The sequence below is a fragment of the Cicer arietinum genome, chromosome 3 (assembly GCF_000331145.2).
Source record: "Cicer arietinum cultivar CDC Frontier isolate Library 1 chromosome 3, Cicar.CDCFrontier_v2.0, whole genome shotgun sequence".
Lineage (NCBI taxonomy): Eukaryota > Viridiplantae > Streptophyta > Magnoliopsida > Fabales > Fabaceae > Cicer > Cicer arietinum.
Window position 1 is genome coordinate 61,739,844 of NC_021162.2, and position 21,402 is coordinate 61,761,245.

Sequence of the window (21,402 nt, forward strand, 5' to 3'; positions counted from 1 at the left end):
CTTTCCCAACATATCCATAGGAAAGACCATGAATCATCACTTCCATGGGAAAGTCGGCTTAGAATTGCATGTGAAGTTGCTGGAGCAATGGCATATATGCATTTTTCAGCTTCTATTCCAATCTTCCACAGAGACATCAAACCGACCAACATACTCCTAGACAGTAACTATAGTGCCAAAGTGTCTGATTTTGGGACATCAAGATCAATACCACTAGATAAGACTCATCTAACCACATTTGTAGGTGGAACTTTTGGGTACATAGACCCTGAATATTTTCAATCCAGTCAATTTACAGATAAGAGTGATGTATATAGTTTTGGAGTTGTCCTTGTAGAGGTCATAACCGGTAGAAAGCCGATGTCATTCTATGATGAAGATGAGGGTCAGAATTTGGTTTCACATTTCATTTCTCTGATGAAGGAGAATCAACTTTCTCAAATTTTAGATGCAAGAGTGCATAAGGAGGCAGGAAAATATGTGATTCTTACTATCTCAAATCTTGCAATGAGATGCTTGAGGCTTAATGGTAAGAAGAGACCAACAATGAAAGAGGTTTCAGCAGAACTAGAAGCACTAAGAAAGGCACAAAGTTGCTTTCAAATAAACCATGATCATGATGAATCACTAAGTGATGGACAGTCATTTGAGAACACAACTATTGACACAGTTAGTGAATCCAGAGAGGATAGCATTTCACTATCTTTACAAAGAGAATCCACATCCTTCTGAAACGCCGGATTAATACTGCTTCATGATTTATTATGTTTTGTATCTATCCTAAACATGGCCTAGGATAGGATAAATGACTCACCTTATTTAGCTCCACAAGCATACTTAGCAGAAAATTTGTATCAGCAAGTTGTCTCTTCCCTCATCCTGTACATACTCTAACCAAAGTGTGCATTAAATTTCATTTTTGTCTTAGTCAAATCGGATAATTATTAATCATTTGCAGTCCATGAAAAATTCAGTTTAAAATTTAAAACACATGCTCATCTAGCAGACCAAATAATCTCCTTAAAAACTACTTCTCCAGCAAAACAATGCAAAATTTCAATACAACATTCCAATTTCTACAGCTTAAAATAGTTATTAAACAAGTTTATGAATAGCAAATTCATTCACAAAACTTACCAGCTGGCACAATGAACATCAGATATATATACGATAGTCTCTTCTAGAAGATGCTTTACTATCAATATTGATCAAGTTATACGTTTGTGGACACATCATGTTCAAGAGAATTTGTCATTAGATAACTTTTCACCATCCCAATTTCCATGTTCATCATTTTGTGTTAAAACAATATTGGGATCTGCAACTTAGATTAACCAACAAAATAGAAGACAAACAATTGCAGAAGAAAAAACGAAAACGCAGAATGTTCAGAAAACCAGAAAAATTGAAAACCAGAAAAAACCAGAAAACAGGTTGATTATCGTTCTCCGTTTTCTGCAGTTTTGCAAAACCTGTTTTCCTTTCTGCAGTTTTGCATAAAACAGTTTTCTCTATCAATGTAAACGAAAATTAAAGAAGGATAATAGAAGAATAACACCAAGAATTTACGTGTTCAGTCTCAATTGATGAGACCTACGTCACGGGCAAACAAGCAAAATTAATCCACTATGAATGATTGAACTTTACAAGATTAAAATCTTCTCAAGATTGATCTCCTAGTATCTATAACTGTTTATGAACCAGCAATACTAGCCTATCTCTCAATCTTTCTTTTCTCCCTTTAATCTTTCTTTCTCTCTGAATTTTTATGGATCATGAATTGCATAAGTCTCTCTTAGGTTTCAGCTCTCACTATTACAACAACAACTCTGCTCACTTTTTTCACACAGCTGCAACTATATTACAACTTTATTTATAGAATACAAAATCAAACTAACTAACCACTTATCATAACTAACTTGGTCAAAGGTAGTTATAACAACCACTAAAGTTTAACTAACTTTAGTTAGATGATTTGAGGCACACATTCACATTTTGCATAGTAAGTTTATTTGGGATGTGTAGCTCATCTAATAGAGGAATAACTCAACTAGTTTAGTACTGGCTTATAACGGGCATTTCATATCTTTTAAGCATTAGTCTATTTATAATGAATATTTGAACTTATTTATTGCCATAATTACTTGGGAAACTATTTTGGAGAGTTTTTCAAGATAACTTTTTCTTTTTAAAAATGTATTTTTCTCAAAAGAAAAATAGAATCTTTTTTTTTTTTGAAAAATTTTTGATTTTTTTTTTCAAAAAATAATTGAAATTATTTATTTCAAAAAAAACTTATCGAAAAATCTTTTATATTTATTTTTCTCAAAAAAAATTAAAATTCTTTTTATAATTTTTTTTCAAAAAACTAATTTCAAACCAATTTTAACTAAAAACTTAGTTAAAATATTAAACTAATTTATATTTATAAATTAATTTTAAATCAATTCAAAAATTAATTCAGTTCAAAAGTAATTTTCAAAAATTAATATGATCTAATTGACTTTTTTACACGTGAACACCCTACTCATCATATAAAGTATAGACAACTGAGGACAAAAAAGGAGGTTTGACAACAGTGATTAGAAGAAAAAAGAATATGCGAAAGAAAAAACAAAGTTAGAATACTTCCGTGACACAAAGATACCCTTATCCTTCTCTCCTAGAAGCTAGGTCATAGAGGAATTAATTAACTTCAACTTCAAACGTGGTTTTGGCATCTACGCCACGCGCCAGCCAAGCATGCAGTCAGCAGAATTTCAAAGTATACACTTCTGCCAAACCGAAGTATGAATTTAAATTAAACCATATGTATTTTAAAATGAATATATAGATTTAGGTTTATAATAAAATTTATTATTTAATTTAAAATCGGTTATAAAATCAATTTTAAAATTGGTATAGTTAAATAATCGATTTTTAATTAAGTAATTGGTTTTAAAAAATTAAATATTAAAATCAATTTTTATTTTTTATATATAAAAACCAATTTATCATTCAAAAAATTTTGGATCAAAGTAAAAAAAATTTATTGAAAAATTTATCCAATTTTAATTTTTTTCGAAAAAAAATCAATTTTTTCAATAAATTTTTTAAAAACTTTTCTCAACAAATTTTTTGAGAAAAAATTCGATTTAAAAAAAAATCTTAAAATTAACAAAATGTTGGGGGCCTATGAGCCCCTCCCTTAAACCTACAAAAAATAATGAAATAATGAGTCGGGGATTTAAAAAAATTGGCTAATATTAGAGGCTTAGTAAAAAAAAATTTAATGGGGACTTTGGAGTTTAGGTTTTTTTTGACAAATCTATTAATAAGTAATTGATTAAATAAAGTTAGTAATATCTCAATGAAGCTAGTAATAAATTGTGGGAAAACGCTGTAGGTGGAGTGATGACAAAATCACAATTGTTTTAGAGTTTTTAAGATTTATGATTTTTGAGAGTTGAGTAAATAAAAATTAAATTCAAATATAAAACATAAATGAGTATCCAACCGATTCATAAATAAACCGAATTATAACCATATGATTTTAACCGAATATTTAAAATAGATTTGGATCCGGTTTTGAATTTGGGCCACATAACCGAATTTTTTTCAAAGCCTTGCTGTATGCTGTGTGCAAGAGAAAAGTCGTATTTCAAAGCTCACCAATAAGCTAGCAATTAAGCTATTATGGATTAAATTAATAACATCATAAAATGAAGGTCAACTTCTTTTTTTGCAAAAACTTCACTCATGTCTTTATCTTTGTAAGTAAATTTTCAGATACGTGTGTGATTTTTTTATATTGTGATGTGGGAAAAATAAACTCTTAAAACACATGTTTCCCTCAATCTACTGACTGTAACTCATCTTGTTTTATATGATTTGGTATGTTGAATATTCAGCCAAAAGGATATTTTCAAATGGCTGACCAAAGACAATTCAACATTGAAATGATGTTCTCGAGTAACAACTAACAATAAAAATTCTGCTACGGAATGTGTCACACTCTTGACTTCAACAATGATTTATTAACATGTTAAATGTTGTTGCAACTTTGACTCAAACAAACCATTATAATTGTCAACGAACCATTAACAGAATATAATCAATACCTTGGATCTTAAACTTCACCCCAAAATAGAAGTGCAACGCATCAACTAGTGTTTCCTTTTCAAGAACCAAGCTCATGAAGTTTCTTTACCTTAACATTTTCTCCACAATCCTTCTCTTGTATATGTTTCCTCGTTCAATCAACACCCAACAATTATACCTTAACACTGTCACTGACTGCTCAAACAACCCTTCTGCACCAAAAGGATACCTATGCAATGGCCCTCAAAAATCATGCACTTCCTTCTTACTTTTCAGGCCTAAACCTCCTTATGACAGCCCTATAACTATTTCCAATCTCCTTGGTTCTGAATCATCTAAAATAGCCTCAATCAACAACATCTCAAGAGATAACAAGATTCCTTCCGATAAAGCAATCATTGTCCCTATCTTATGTTCATGTTCAGGAAACATCTACCAACATAACACTCCTTACACTGTCAACAAAGGCGATACATACTATCATTTGGTTAATGAAACTTACCAAAGCCTCACTACATGTCAGGCTTTGAAGGGTCAGAATTACTATGCTTCTGAAAACATTGCAATTGGTGCTGAGCTCACAGTTCCAGTTCTTTGTGCTTGTCCTACCATAAAACAGGTGGAAAGAGGAATCACTTCATTGCTTGTTTACTCAGTGAACAGTGGTGAAACTGTTAAGTCTATAGGAGAGGCTTATGGTGTTGATGAACAAAGTATAATAGAGGCAAATGAGTTGCAAGTGCCAAGAAGTAAAAACAGAAGTGTGATTCTCTTTGCCTTGACGCCTATATTGATTCCTTTAAAGGGAAAGAAGTTGCAAGTGCCAAGAAGTAAAAACAACAGTGTGATCCTCTTTTCGTTGACGCCTATATTGGTTCCTTTAAAGGTAAAGAGTTGTAAAGAGGATCCAGATAGTTTTTACTGTACTTGTTCTCAGGGAAGGCTTGCAGATGGAAGCTGTGATGAATCGGATGGTCAAAAGTTTCCTGCTAAATTGGTTGCTGCATTAGGTAATTTTGTATAAACCAAAGATAGTTCTGTTATTAGGATTTTTGGTTTTTAGCACATAGTATGTTACTGCATTTATTTAAGGTTTGTTTTTTGTTGTGTCACCATAGCCAAATGCCAACTCTAATGTATTCATTAATGCTTAAGCTTAGTTCAGACAGATAAAAAATATAATAAATTGATATATATTTGATCTAAAAAATTGTAGTTACTAGCATTTGTTATCAATTGTTTTTTGAAGTACTCTCTCCCAATTAAGGAATAGTTGGAAGAAAAACATTAGTTAGACCTTGGATTAATGAAACACCAATACTTTAGAAACAAAACTAAAAAGCTTAAACATCAATACATTATGGAATGAATGGAGTAATAGATTAGACATCAAGATGAGCAATGATACCATGCCAAAGTTCTTCTTCTCTCCAGCCCCTTCATCTCGTTCCAAAAAAACCCAGCCGTTAAAGACTGAAAGTGTTGATCTCTTAGACTCTGTGTCTGTTACATTAATTCGACGATTGAGATTTTTTTGGAGAGGTAAGAGGGGATGCAGAGGGTCCAGTGTGATTAAAAATAGGGATGTTACTTACTAGTTCTTAATCACTACTTCAATCTGAATTTAAAAAATATGTCTGTGTATTTGCAGGTGTTGGCATTGGTGCAGGCTTTCTATTTTTGTTTCTCTTGGGTTACAAGTTATATCAATATATACAGAAAAGGAGAATGAGCATTCTTAAAGAAAAGTTATTCAGGCAAAACGGTGGCTACTTGTTACAAGAGAAATTATCATCTTACGGAAATGGAGAAATGGCGAAGCTTTTTACCGCAGAGGAGCTGCAAAGAGCAACAGATAACTACAACATGAGTAGGTTTCTTGGTCAGGGTGGCTATGGCACAGTTTATAAAGGAATGTTACCAGATGGAACCATAGTTGCAGTTAAAAAATCCAAAGAAATTGACAGGAACCAGATTGAAACTTTTGTCAATGAAGTTGTCATCTTGTCTCAGATCAACCACAGAAACATTGTCAAACTCTTAGGTTGTTGTCTTGAGACACAAACTCCATTACTTGTCTATGAATATATTCCGAACGGAACACTTTCCCAGCATATCCATAGGAAAGACCATCAGTCGTCATCACTTTCATGGGAAACTCGCCTTCAAATTGCATGTGAAGTCGCTGGAGCGGTAGCATACATGCATTTTTCAGCTTCTATTCCAATCTTCCACAGAGACATCAAACCAACCAACATACTCCTAGACAGTAACTATAGTGCCAAAGTGTCCGATTTTGGAACATCAAGATCAATTCCATTAGATAAGACTCACTTAACCACAGCCGTAGGAGGTACTTTCGGGTACATGGACCCTGAATATTTTCAGTCTAGTCAATTTACAGATAAGAGTGACGTATATAGTTTTGGCATCGTGCTTGTAGAGCTTATAACCGGTAGAAAGCCTATTACGTTCAATGATGAAGATGAGGGTCAGAATATGACAGCACATTTCATTTCTTTGATGAAGGAGAACCAACTTTCTCAAATTTTAGATACCACAGTGCTTAAGGAAGCAAGGAAATATGACATTCTTGCTATTTCTAATCTTGCATTGAGATGTTTGAGACTTAATGGTAAGAAAAGACCAACAATGAAAGAGGTTTCAGCAGAATTAGAAGCACTGAGAAATGTACAAAGTTCCTTACATGTGAAAAATGATCATGATGAGAAAGTAAGTGATGGACAATTATTTGAGCATACATCTAATGACATATTTCATGAATCCACAGTGGAAAGCATTTCTCTATCTCCACAAATGGAGTGCACATCCTTCTACACCGCCTGATCGTTACAAATTCTTGATTTTGTATAGTGTGTGCTTCATTTTAACCTAATGACGCATTTTTTAACTCCATATGTATGTCAGTTTAGAATTGGCAACATCATGACAGAAATTGACATCAGCATGTTCTTTTACTTCTTGATTTGTATATACTTACCAACTTGTGACTCAATAAATTGACGATTGCCATTTCCAAATTTTTAACTAGCCACTTAGCGAAAGGATGAATCACATAAAAACATGCCAACACAAGTAAGAGTGTGACAAATAGTGACAACAAAGAAGCATAATATAACTGTGTTAGAACCAACAAAAGGAGTGTCCAAGAGAACAAGTCATCAATCAAAGAAGTTAAAGCCAATTGTCCAAGAAAACATAGTAAACAAATGTCACTGCTCCCACTGTCTCTAAGGGTGACATATTGTAGTAGGGAATATGGTTTTGAAGATATTTTTCCATTTTCCCAAAGCAGATGGACATAATAAAAAACCAGTCAAGGAACATAACCACAAAAATTAATTAGGGTTTGCATTGTTGATTAGTAATAAACAAATTATTTGGATTACAACATAAAAAAAAGAAATTGGTGTCACAACGGCACCCATTATTTAGAGAATGTTTGGATCGACAGTGAGATTTGACGTAATAATAGTGATGTTTTTGTATATTAAAATTTACTCTTTATGGTAAGGATATGATTTTGTATTACAATTTATTTCTATATATAATTAAAGTGATACAATAAAAGTTTAGAATAATATTTCTTCACATATAATGTATTACGTAATTTCTGCAAAATAATAAATAAATAAATAAATAAATAAATAAACTACACACAAAATTGTAATACAAAAGTTATATATTTGAGCTTCTTAATAATTATGATTACATCGTGATTTTGTGAAACTCATCGTCTATTCAAATATATATTTAAAAATATTTTGATAATAAATAATTGAAATCAAAGCAAACTATCTTATAAAGCCCTCACATATTAATTCTTTTTCTAGTAGTATTTAGTTTTGCTAATTACAGTCAATTTAACAAGAATAGATTAAAAAATAAACATTACTCCTAGCTAAGGGTTAGAACTTAGAGGTATATATTTACAAAAGAACAATGATGATCGTTACGAAGTTAAACCAAAACATAAGATAAAAGCACGTTGAAGAACAAACAAAATATTGGGCTTCAAGTTGAAAGAGTAAAATCCTACTTATATAGCATTAAGCACCAGCACACTTATCCTAACCTTGGGCTTCAAGTTGCCGTAATAAGAGCGAAAAGGAAATATATATATATATATAGGTGTGTCGCGAAACCGAATGAAAGATTTATCTTCTTTATTGAATTTCGATGAATCTTTAGTCGCTGAATCGCCGATCCGAATTCGATTCCTCACCATTGCTGCATATTTTCGTCTGAATTCTAGATTCCATGAATTTCTAGTCTCTGTTTCCAAATTCAAGTTTTGCATTCAGGTTTCGATCTTCCGAATTTCAATTTGAATTCTTTATAATTGTTTCGACCGTGGCATCTTCGTATTTGGCGTCAAATTTTTAGGCAACTTTTTTCGGTTTTGATTGCGACGGTGACATCCCGTTCTTGAAAGAACGTTCGATTCCATGAATTTTGATTATTCAAACTCTAAATCTTATACATGAATCTTGATTATTAAAACCCTAGAAATCTGATCCATGAATCTTGATTATGAAAACCCCAGAAATCTTGTTTAAATTGGTGCCGAAAACGATGACCAGTCACAAGCTTTGTTATTCGGATTTTTGATGTATCGATTTTTTCCTTCAGCGCAAACATTTTACGTCCTCAAAACTGTGTTTGGCACTAATGTTTTGGGTAGTTTTTTGTTTGCAACATTTATATTATTATTGATTATTCAAGAATGTATAATCTTGATGATTCTTGAATATTCATGTGAAGGTTGATAAATTGAAAAGTTTCAATTTCTATACTTACGACGGTTGGCCCAATATGACCCAATATGAAATTGATGTAGTATGCTGGATGACTATAAATTTTATCAAAAGAGATAGGTTCTTGATCCAATAGGTTGTTGTTGGCTATATGAATTTTTTATTTATATGAAACAGGGATAGTATATTTGAAGGATCTTAAATTTAACCATGAAATATATATTTGATTAAAAATGTGGTTTTCAATATGAATTTTGTATTTATAGAAAATTAGGATGTATGTTTGGATAATCATAAATTTAATCACGAGATAGATATTTGACTTAAAATGTGGCTTTCAATATGATTTTTTTTATTCCCCGGATGAATTTTTGATCCAAAAATGTGACTTGCAGTATAAAATTGTGATGTATGCTTGGATGACACTGGATTTAATCATGAGATAGATATTTGATTTAAAATATGGCTTCCAATATGAATTTTGTATTCATATAAAATTGGGATGTATGATTGGATTATATTAAATTTTATCATGAGATAGATACTTGACCTAAAATGTGACTTCTAATATGAATTTTTTATTCATATGAAATTGAGATTGTATGCTTGGATGACCTGGGATGGATTCTTGACCTAAACATGTGGCTTGCAATATGAAATTCCTATGTATATTTGGGTGACCCTAAATTTAATCATGAGATAGATAAATATTTGACCCAAAATGTGGCTTCTTATATGAATTTTGTATTCATATGAAATTGGGATGTATGCTTGGATGACCCTAAATACTTGACCCAAAATGTGGCTTGCAATATTAATTTTTTATTGATATGAAATTGACATTGTATGCTTGTATGACCATAAATTTAATCATGTGGCTTGCAATATGAAATCCAAATTTATATTTGGGTGACCATAAATTTAATCATGAGATAGATAAATAATTGACCCAAAATATGGCTTCTAATATGAATTTTGTATTCATATGAAATTGAGATGTATGATTGGATTACCCTAAATTTTATCACGAGGTAGATACTTGACCCAAAATGTGGCTTGCAATATGAATTTTTTATTCATATAAAATTGACATAGTATGCTTGGATGACCCTAAATTTAATTACGAGATGAAAATTCTTGACCCAAAAATGTGGCTTCCAATATGAAATTGGGATGTATGCTTGGATACCCATAAATTTGATCACAAGATAGATATTTGACCAAAAATGTGGCTTGCAATATGAATTTTTTTATTCATATGAAATTGAGATGTATGCTTGAATGACCCTAAATCACGAGATAGATATTTGACCCAAAATGTGGCTTGCAATATGAATCTTGTATTCATATGAAATTGGGATGTATGCTTGGATTACTCTAAACCACGAGATAGATACTTGACCCAAAATGTGACTTGCAATATGAATCTTGTATTCATATGAAATTGGGATGTATGCTTGGATGACCCTAAATCACGAGATAGATACCTGGTCCAAAATGTGGCTTGCAATATGAATCTTGTATTCATATAAAATTGGGATGTATGCTTGGATGATCCTAAATCACGAAATAGATACTTGACCCAAAATATGACTTGCAATATGAATCTTGTATTCATATGAAATTAAGATGTATGCTTGAATGACCCTAAATCACGAGATAGATACCTGATCCAAAATGTGGCTTGGGATGTATGCTTGGATGATCTTAAATCACGAAATAGATACTTGACCCAAAATGTGGCTTGCAATATGAAGTTTTTATTCATATGAAATTGAGATTGGATGACCCTAAATTTAATCACGAGATGGATTTTTGACCCAAAAATGTGGCTTGCAATATGAAGTTGGGATGTATGCTTGGATGACCATAAATCTAATCATGAGGCAGATACTTGACCCAAAAATGTGGTTTTCAATATAAATTATTTATCATTCATACTCAAAACATGGCTTGCAATATGAATTTATTATTCATACTTACCTTAAATGATATGAAATTTGATAAATTGGGATGATGCTATTGTGTCTCGACGACATTGGATGTGAAATTTGATATTTGAACATAAACGGTCTTAATTTGATAAATTGGGATGACATTTGTGCCTCGTAGACCATTGATGTCCAAGTATGATATTTGAGTTTAAATGTTCCTATTTTTGTTAAATTGACATGTTGGTATTGTACCTTGATAGTCTGAGTGCAAAATTTGATATTTGAGACTAGGTGATTCCAAATTCGTTAAATTAGGATGACGGTGTCGCACCTTGATGATATTGAGTGCAAAATATGATATTTGAGGCTAGAAGATCTTAAATATGATAAATTGAAATGATGGTTTTGTACTTAGAAAATTTTGGATGTCAAATATGGCATTGGAGCTTAGATGATCCTATATTCCATGAATTGAGATGTGGTATGTTGCCTTAATGATCTTAGATCCAATATTTGATGTTTGATCAAAGATGATTCGAAATTCGTAAAATTATGATAATGGTATTGTGACACGATTATCTTGGATACAAAACTGATTTGAGTTAGATGATCTTAAATTCGATAAATTGAAGTGATAATAAATTGCTTCGATAATGTTAGATGCAAAATCTTATATTTGAGTTTAGATTGTCTTAAATTTGATAAATTAAAATGATGATATGACACATCGATGACATTGGATACCAAATATGATTTTGAGCCTAGATTATGGTTTTGGGTCTTGATAACTTTGAATGCAAATTTAACTTTTGAGCCTAAAAAATATGAAATGTGTTAAATTGGTGCAATACTTGAGAAGGAGGATTAACTAATTGAAGACTTTGTTGGGTTGTTCTTTCATAAAAAAAGAAAAAACTTCTAATGAAAATGGAAATAATTATATTAGGGAAGAAGTGTAGTTTTCAACTGCTATTTTACGATAGGATACCTTATGAAACACCATTATAATGCTCATGAGCTTATTAAGCTTCACACTGCTTGCACGGCAATGGTGCTTTGCTCCTTGATGTTGTTCTTGCAAACAAAGTCCACATTCTTTTAACCTGCAGAGTTAGCAGGCAGGTCGAACTGAGGTTGGTCATCATTTTCATGTTCTGGAAACATCTATTAACATAACACTCCTTACACTCATACACTGTCAAAAAAGGCGATACATACTATCATTTGGTTAATGAAACTTACCAAAGCCTAACTACATGACAGACTTTGAAGGGTCAGAATTACTATGTTTCTTAAAACATTGCAATTGGAGTTGAGCTCACAGTTCCAATACTTTGTGTTTGTCCTACCATGGAACAGATGGAAAGAGGAATCACCTCTTTGCTGGTTTACTCAGTGAACAACGGTGAAACTGTTAAGTCTATTGGAGAGGCTTATGGTGTTGATGAACAAAGTATAATAGAGGCAAATGAGTTGCAAGTGCCAAGAAGTAAAAACAGAAGTGTGATTCTCTTTTCCTTGACGCCTATATTGGTTCCTTTAAAGGTAAAGAGTTGTAAAGAGGATCCAGATAGTTTTTACTGTACTTGTTCTCAGGGAAGGCTTGCAGATGGAAGCTGTGATAAATCTGACGGTCAAAAGTTTCCTGCTAAATTGGTTGCTGCATAAGGTCATTTTATATAAACCTTCATGGATAAGTTTTGTTATTGGGATTTTGGTTTTTAGCACGTAGTATGTTGCTGCAATGATTTAAGGTTTGATTTTTGTTGTGTCACCATAGCCAAATGCAAACTCTAATATTATTCCCTTTGTTTCATATCCATTGATGTTTAAGGCTAGTTCATATAAATCAAAAAAATAATAAAATGATATGTATTTGATCTACCATCTCTTCATTTAATTCCTAGTATTTGTGATCAATTGTAATTTCTATGTATTCTATCTCAACTAAGGGTATAATTGGAAGAAAAACATCGTGGATTTCTGAAACACCGATACTTTTCAAACAAACTAAAAAGCTTAAACATGAATACATTATGGAATGAATAGTGTAATAGATTAGACAACAAGATGAGCAATGACATTGTTAGGAACTCAAGAATTGTATTCCTAAACAAATAACATTTGATTGTATTTCTTTTTTGACGAGGATGGTTGAGTGCCTACTTCCTCTATATATTTCTTCCATGTAACTCTATTGTTTAATATATGAAAATATAACATTTTTTATTCTCTTATTTACTACATGGTATCAGTAATAAACTGATCCTTCCCATGATCAAATACGACATGGCTATAGACATAGAAACCAACATACTCAAGGACGACAATCCATCCTCCTCACCTCAAGTCAACACTAATCATGGTGTAACATTGGAGACTGCCACTCATTTTCCCATTACAAGACACAAACTGAATGGGAACAATATGAGGTATATTGCAAAATTCAGAGAAAAAGATAATTGAAGAACAAAACAGGTAATGTTGTTTCTAATGAATTTACAATTTAAAAAGGTACATTGCAATACTTATTTTTATTTATTTATTAAATTGCAATACTTTTTAGATATATTGTACAAAATATTATAAATATTTTTTATCAGAAAAAATATTATAAATATTTTAACGTTCTATTTGGTTTTAGAAAATAAAAGAAAATACTCCTACAATCTTCCGACTAAAAAAAAAAAACTTCCAGCTGTCAAAAAAAATTAATTTAACAGGATAAATAAATTGGATACTGAGCCAGTAACACACTTGACCCAACAACCTTGGGCTTCAAGTTATAAAGAGCGAAAAAGAGGGGTTTTGTATTGTTTCAGTTTTTCATTTCAGTTTTCCACCCCCACTTTTGAAAATTATAAAAAAATTCTTAATTTTCGAAAATTTCAAACTTTCGAAATGTAATTATGCAGAAAAAATTACTAATTTCGAAACTTTGGAAAAATATCAAACTTTCGAAATGAAATATTTTAGAAATTTTCGAAACATTGGATGAATATGAAATTTTCGAAGTGTATTTTTCTAGAAAGCTTCCAAAGTTTGGATGAATTTGAAACTTTCGAAGCACATATACTTCAAAAATTTCAAACCTTCGAAGTAATTCCATTTTGAAAGTTTCAGAAGTTTCGAAACTTTCAATTTTTTTTAAAAAATTATTGAAACTTCAGAAATTAGATATCAAATTTAGAACTATAAATGTATTACTATTAATTTATTACTATAAATTTATTATTATTTATTACTAATAAAAATGAATTTCGGAACATTCCATGAATACCAAAGTTTCGAAAGTTTCGAAAATTCTAGAATTTTCTATTATGAAAGTTTCAAAAATTCTGAAATTTTCTATTTCAGAAGTTTTGAAAGTTTTGATAATTCTGAAATTTTCTATTTCGAAAGTTTCGAAACTTTCAAATTGATCAAAAGTTTCGAAGTTTTTGATCAATTTTAGAAAAATACATTTCAAAAGTTTCAGATTTATCAAAAGCTTTGAAAATATCAAAATATTATGGAAAAATTACGTTTGTGTTTATCAAAAGTTTCGAAAATGTCAAAAAAATTCACTTTTTTATATTTCGAAAGTTTGAAAATTTTAGAATGATAATGTAAATTTTGGAGATTTCGAAAAATGGGGTGAATAATGGAGTGGTTAATTTTTTTTAAGGGACATAATGATATTTTCATTTGAAATGGGGGGTGGGAAGTTAAAGTGAAGGGTTGGAATGGTACATTTCTTGAAAAAGAGATCTATTGGTATGTCCCAAAACCAAAATAAAGATTTTTAGCGTCAATGATTTTGTTTTCTTTGCGATAGTGACATCCCGTTCATGAAACTCAACCAAGAACATTTGATTTCATGAATTTTGATTATTCAAACCCTAAAAATATTATACATGAATCTTGATTTTTTAAACCCTATAAATCTGATCCATGAATCTTGATTATTAAAACCCTGGACATCTTATTTAAATTGGTACCGAAAGAGATGACCAGTTACAAGCTTTGTTATTCGGATTTCTAATGTATCGATTTTTTTCTTCTGTTAAGCAAACATGTTTCTTCTGTTAAGCTGTGTTTGGCACCAATTTTTTGGGGTAATTTTTGCTTGCAACATTAGTGTATAGTTATTTATTATCCAGATATGTATAATCTTGATGATTGCTGATTATTCATTTTTAAAAAGGTTGATAAAATTGAAAAGTTTTAATTTCTATACTGTAAATAAGTCAATTGCAATGATAGGATAGTCTAAAATTTTATAATGAGATAAACTTTTGACAGTAAATGTGGCTTGCAATATGAAATTTTATACTTAGGAAATTGATAATTTCTTAGATAATCCTAAATTTTATCAAGTGATGGAACCTTGACAAAAAAACTAGTTTACCTAAATATAATCACAAGTTTGATCCTTGATCCAAAATTTGACTTGCAAGATGAATCTGTATTCATATGAAATTGAGATAGTAAGATTTGATGACTCTAAATTTAAATACTGATTATTGATCCAAAATGTGGTTGGAAATATGAATTTTTTTTTTTCATATGAAATTGGGATGTAATGGTTGGATGACACTAAATTTAATTACGAAATAAATATTTGACTCAATATGTGGCTTACAATATGAATTTTTTATTCATATGAAATTGTGATATATGCTTGGATGATCACAAATTTAATCACAAGATGGATTCTTGTCCCAAAATATGTGGCTTGCAATATGAAATTGAGATGTATGTTTGGATGACCATAAATTAAATCGTGAGATAGATATTTGAACCAAAATGTGGCTTCCAATGTAAATTTTTTATTCATATGAAATTGAGATGTATGCTTGAATGACCCTAAATTTAATCACGAGATGAATTCACGACCCAAAGAACGTGACTTGCAATATGAAAGTGAGATGTATGCTTAGATTATATCTTAAATTTAATCAGGAGATAGATATTTGACCCAAAATGTGGCTTGCAATATGAATTTTTTATTCATATGAAATTGAGATGTTCGCTTGGATGACTATAAATTTAATCTCGAGATAGATTATTGACCCAAAAATGTGGCTTGCAATATGAATTTTGTATTCATATAAAATTGTGATGTATACTTGGATGACCCTAAATTTAATCTCGAGATAGATATTTGACCCAAAATGTGGCTTGCGATATGATTTTTTTATTCATATGAAATTGAAATGTATATTTGAATGACTCTAAATTTAATCAAGTGACGAATTCTTGACTCAAAAAACATGGCTTTCAATATGAAATTGAGATGTATGCTTGGATAATCCTAAATTTGATCACAAGATAAATATTTGACCCAAAATGTGACCTGCAATATGAATTTTTTTATTCATATAAAATTGAGATGTATGCTTAGGTGACCCTAAATTTAATCACTTCTTGACCAAAAAATATGGCTTGCAATATGAATTTTGTATTAATAGAAAATTGGGATGTTTACTTGGATGACCCTAAATTTAATCACAAAATGGATTCTTAACCCAAAAATGTGGTTCGCAATATAAATTTTTGATTCATGCTTGATCCTAATTGATATAAAATTTGATAAACTAGGATGACGATATTGTGTCTCAACGACATTGGATGCGAAATTTGATATTTGAACCTAAATGATCCTAATTTGATAAATTGGGATGACGGTTGTGTCTCGATGACCATTGGTGCGCAAATATAATATTTAAGCTTAGACAATCATATATTCAATAAATTGAGATGATGACATTGTACCTTGATGGTCTTAGATGCGAAATTTGATTATTTTTTTTTTTGCCTAGGTTATCCTAAATTTGTTAAATTAAGATGATGGTGTTGCGCCTTGATGACTTCGAGTGCATAATATGATATTTGAGCCTAAATTATCCTATGCGAATTTAGAATCATCCTTGCTCAAATATCAAATTTTTTATCCAAGATCATTCAAGCACCATAGCATCATCTCAATTCATGGAATATAAGATCTTCTGGACACACATACCATATTTGTCATCCAAAGTCTTCTAGACACAAAATCGTCATTCCAATTTATCATATTTTTCGTCTCCAAAACTGTGTTTGGCACCAATATTTTGGGGTATTTTTTGCTTGCAACATTAATGGACAATTATTGATTATTTTGAAACGTAGAATCTCGACGAGTGTTGATTATTCATGTTTAAGAAGGTTGATAAAATTGAAAAGTTTCAATTTCTATACTTAAATAAGCCAGTTACTATGATAGGATGGTCCAAAATTTAATAATGAGATAAATTTTTTATCCTAAATGTGGCTTGCAACATGAAATTTTATATTTATGAAATTGATTTAGTATGCTTAGATGATCCTAAATTTTATCAAATGATAGATTCTTGACGAAAAACGTGTTTTCCTAAATATAATCACAAGATTGATCCTTGATCCAAAATTGGACTTGCAAGATTAATTTTTATTCATATGAAATTGAGATAGTAAAATTTGATGACTCTAAATTTAATCATGAGATGGATTATTGACATAAAATGTGGTTGACAATATGAATTTTTTTATATGAAATTGGGATATAATAGTTGGATGACTCTAAATTTAATCACAAAATAAATATTTCACTCAATATATGGCTTACAATATGAATATTTTATTCATATAAAATTTAATCACGAGATGGATTCTTGTCCCAAAAAATGTGGCTTGCAATATGAAATTGGGATGTATGTTTAGATGACCATAAATTAAATCGTGAGATAGATATTTGACCCAAAATGTGGCTTCCAATGTAAATTTTTATTCATATGAAATTGGGATGTATGTTTGAATGACCTTAAATTTAATCACGAGATGAATTCTTGATCCATAGAACGTGGTTTGCAATATGAAAGTGGGATGTATGCTTAAATTATTCTAAATTTAATCAGGAGATAGGAATTTGACCCAAAATGTGACTTGTAATATGAATTTTTTTATTCATATGAAATTGAGATGTACGCTTGGATGACTCTAAATTTAATCTCAAGATAAATTCTTGACTCAAAAATGTGGCTTGCAATATTATTTTGTATTCATATGAAATTGTGATGTATGTTTGGATGACCCTAAATTTAATCGCGAGATAGATATGTGATCCAAAATGTGGCTTGCAATATGAATTTTTTATTCATATGAAATTGAAATGTATTTTTGGATGACCCTAAATTTAATCAAGTGATGAATTATTGACCCAAAAAATGTGGCTTTCAAAATGAAATTGGGATGTATGCTTGGATAACCCTAAATTTGATCACAAGATAAATATTTGACCCAAAATGTGACTTGCTATATGAATTTTTTTATTCATATAAAATTGGGATGTATGCTTAGATGACCCTAAATTTAATCACGAGATAGATTCTTGACCAAAAAATGTGGCTTGCGATATGAATTTTGTATTAATATGAAATTGGGATGTATACTTGGATGACCCTAAATTTAATCACAAAATAAATTTTTTACTCAAAAATGTGGTTCACAATATAAATTCTTTATTCATGCTTGATCTTAAATTATATAAAATTTGATAAATTGGGATGACGATATTGTGTCTCAATGACATTGCATGCGAAATTTGATATTTGAACCTAAATGATCCTAATTTGATAAATTTGGATGACAGTTGTGCCTCGATGACCATTGATGCCCAAATATGTTATTTAAGTTTAGATGATCATATATTCAATAAATTGAGATGATGAGATTGTACCTTGATGGTCTTAGATGCAAAATTTGATTTTTGAGCCTAGGTTATCCTAAATTCGTTAAATTAAGATGATGGTGTTGCGCCTTGATGACTTTGAGTGCATAATATGATATTTGAGCCTAAATATGATAAATTGGAATGACGGTTTTGTGCCTAAAAGACTTTGGATGACAAATATGGTATGTGTGTCTAGATGATCCTATATTCTATGAATTGAGATGATGCTATGATGCCTGAATGATCTTGGATCAAAGATTTGATATTTGAGCAAGGATAATACTAAATTCATAAAATTAGGATGATGGTATTGTGACGCGATGAACTTAGATACGAAACAAATTTGAGCTAGATGGTCTTGAATTTGTTAAATTGAATTGATAGTAAATTGTTTCAATATTATTGAAGCAAAATTTGATATTTGATTTTAGATAATCTTAAATTTGATAAATTAGAATGATGGTTGCACCTCGATGATTTTGGTTGCAAAATATGATTTTGAGCTTAGATATTTTAAATTTGATAAATTGATACTATGGTTTTGTGCCTTGATAAATGATATGAAATGCATTAAATTGGTGCAAATCTTAAGGAGGATGATTGGCTAACTTAAGACTTTGTTGGGTTGGTGTTTCATAAAAAATTAAAAACTTCTTTATGAATATGGAAATGATTATATTAAGGAAGGAGTGTGGTGTTGAACTGCTATTTTACTATGGAGTATTTTATGGAACACCATTATACTACTCATGAGCTTTTTAAGCTTTGCGGTGCTTGCATGGCAATGGTTTTTTGCTCCTTGATGTCTTAGTTGTTGTGGCAGCTAAAGTTTCATTTTCTCTGATGATTGAATGGCTAATTTTATCAAGTAGTAGCACCCTTCTTTTTTGTCTAACGGGTTGGGAAGTGACAGCAGCTATTAAAATGCAGATTCTTTTTTCCTGCATTGAGAACAAAACATAATTTTAAAGGGGGTGGTATCGATAAATATTTGATATGCACTTCTAGAACTGTCTAAGGAGGATAAAAGCATTTGTATTTGTTAAGATTTATTTGGATTTGTTGAGATTTATATTAGATCTTGATAGAAACTTTGTTTACAAAAAAAAGTAGTATAAACTTATGGTGCTTATTAATACATAAAACTAATTTCAATTTATAGCACATTTTTGCTTTGGTGTCTGTTAGGCTTCTAACGCATATCTACTGAATGTATGATAACATCGCAGTTTCTTAGTTTTCCAAATACACGTTTATATGATCATACCAAACACAACATGGAACAGTGCTTTTTTTCTCAAATAAATACTAATCATTTAAGATCCTTAAAAGATTCACTTGAAATATTAAATTAACATTCATTCAGCATAAAGTCACATCAGCTCCTACGTTTACAAGTTGGTAATCTGAAAAACATGCAACATTCACCTACAACATTTTCTACAGAGCTCATTACATGTTTTGCACAAGATTATCTAACAGCTATAGATAAATTTGGCTCTACCGACATTGGAGAACTATTGATTGCTTCTCTGAGCCAATGTGGCAAATTATTCTTTGCAGTGGAACAATTAAATGGATAATCATTTGAATAAGAACTTTTCATGGAAATATTCAAGTTTCCTAGAGAACTGAAAAATATCTATGTTGTTTTTTTACTGTGTGCGGTAGTGTTACTTAAATGAAATGATCTAGCAAGTGATTGGCTCTTAGTTTTATTTTTTCGTTGATTAGTTTTAGTTTGTTGAACATTCATTCCTTCATCAGATGTCATGCAATCACCAGCAAGATATGATAATCTCTAATACGAGTCAAAGCATTAAAGACAAATGAAATACAAATTAATTATTATTCCTTTAAAGACAAAGAAAAAGAGCTCTACAAGGATTATCTGCCTTTGACCAAAAACTCATTTTGATCCTTTGACTCAAAGATCAAAAGAAGAAAGTTCTAAGTGAAACATTTGATAAACTATATATTTTGATACAAGTTAGATCTTCTGATGAACAAAGAAAAGAGAATCTATTAAACAAGTTCATAGTGACTCTAAAAAATCTGTTGAAGTTGTGTCTGACTCTGATAAACAAACTCTCAACGCATCTCAGATGATTTCGTTAATACAACCTCACTGATGATTTTGCGTCCGATATTTCTGGTAAACAAATTGACTGTCTGATTAACATTTCAAGTCAACACTATTATAAAGTTAGCATTATGATGAAGTCAACACCCTAATAGGTGTGTTAAGATTACACACACACATTACGGTGATGTTTTTGTATGTTAAGATTTGTTCCTTAGGTTAATGATATATTTTTGTATTATAATTTATTTCTGTATATAATATAAAATAGTGGAAACAAAAATTTGAATGACATTTCTCCACGTATAATTTATCATGTATGTTTCCACAAGAAAAAAAATACAAAATTCAACACATGAGTCACATGTTTCTTGAAAAAAAAAATATATACTTTTCAACTTCTAAGTAATTATGATGTCATGGTGATTCTATCAAACTCATAGACTAAAAGTATAATTAAAATATTAATAATAAATAATTGAAATTAGAACAAACTATTTTATAAAATCCTCATGTATTAGTTTCTTTAGTAGTATTTATTTTGCTAATTATAGTCATTTTGACAAGAATAAATTAAAAAAAAAATAACCATTACTCCTTGCAAGATCGTGAAATTAAAGGGTTAGTATATATACTTACAAAACTACTGAGAACCACACGATGTACATTACAAGACTGAGACAGAAAGAGAATTAAAGAACAAAAGCAGGTGATGTTATTTTTAACAATCCAAAAAGGTAAATTGCAATATTTTTTAAATGTAATCTACAAATTATTATAAATATTTTTTATCAA

At 30.4% G+C, this 21,402-nt stretch overlaps 2 protein-coding genes across 2 annotated transcripts in view; both read left to right on the top strand.

The window, feature by feature from the left end:
* The window catches only part of LOC113783887 (wall-associated receptor kinase-like 1), a 3,008-nt gene extending 2,057 nt beyond the window's left edge, over positions 1 to 951 (top strand). Inside the window, exon 3 of the mRNA XM_073365865.1 lies at positions 1 to 951. This exon is cut by the window's left edge and continues 1 nt beyond it. Within this exon, the coding sequence (XP_073221966.1) occupies positions 1 to 732 (732 nt within the window). The 3' untranslated portion in view covers positions 733 to 951.
* A 3,137-nt stretch (positions 952 to 4,088) lies between these two features.
* LOC101500081 (wall-associated receptor kinase-like 1) lies at positions 4,089 to 7,121 on the top strand. The gene is made up of 3 exons (XM_004492756.4): positions 4,089 to 4,893; positions 4,975 to 5,090; positions 5,732 to 7,121. Exons 1-3 carry the CDS (start codon positions 4,175 to 4,177, stop codon positions 6,925 to 6,927), a joined length of 2,031 nt encoding a protein of 676 aa, XP_004492813.1. The 5' UTR covers positions 4,089 to 4,174; the 3' UTR covers positions 6,928 to 7,121.
* The last annotated feature ends 14,281 nt before the right edge of the window (positions 7,122 to 21,402 follow it).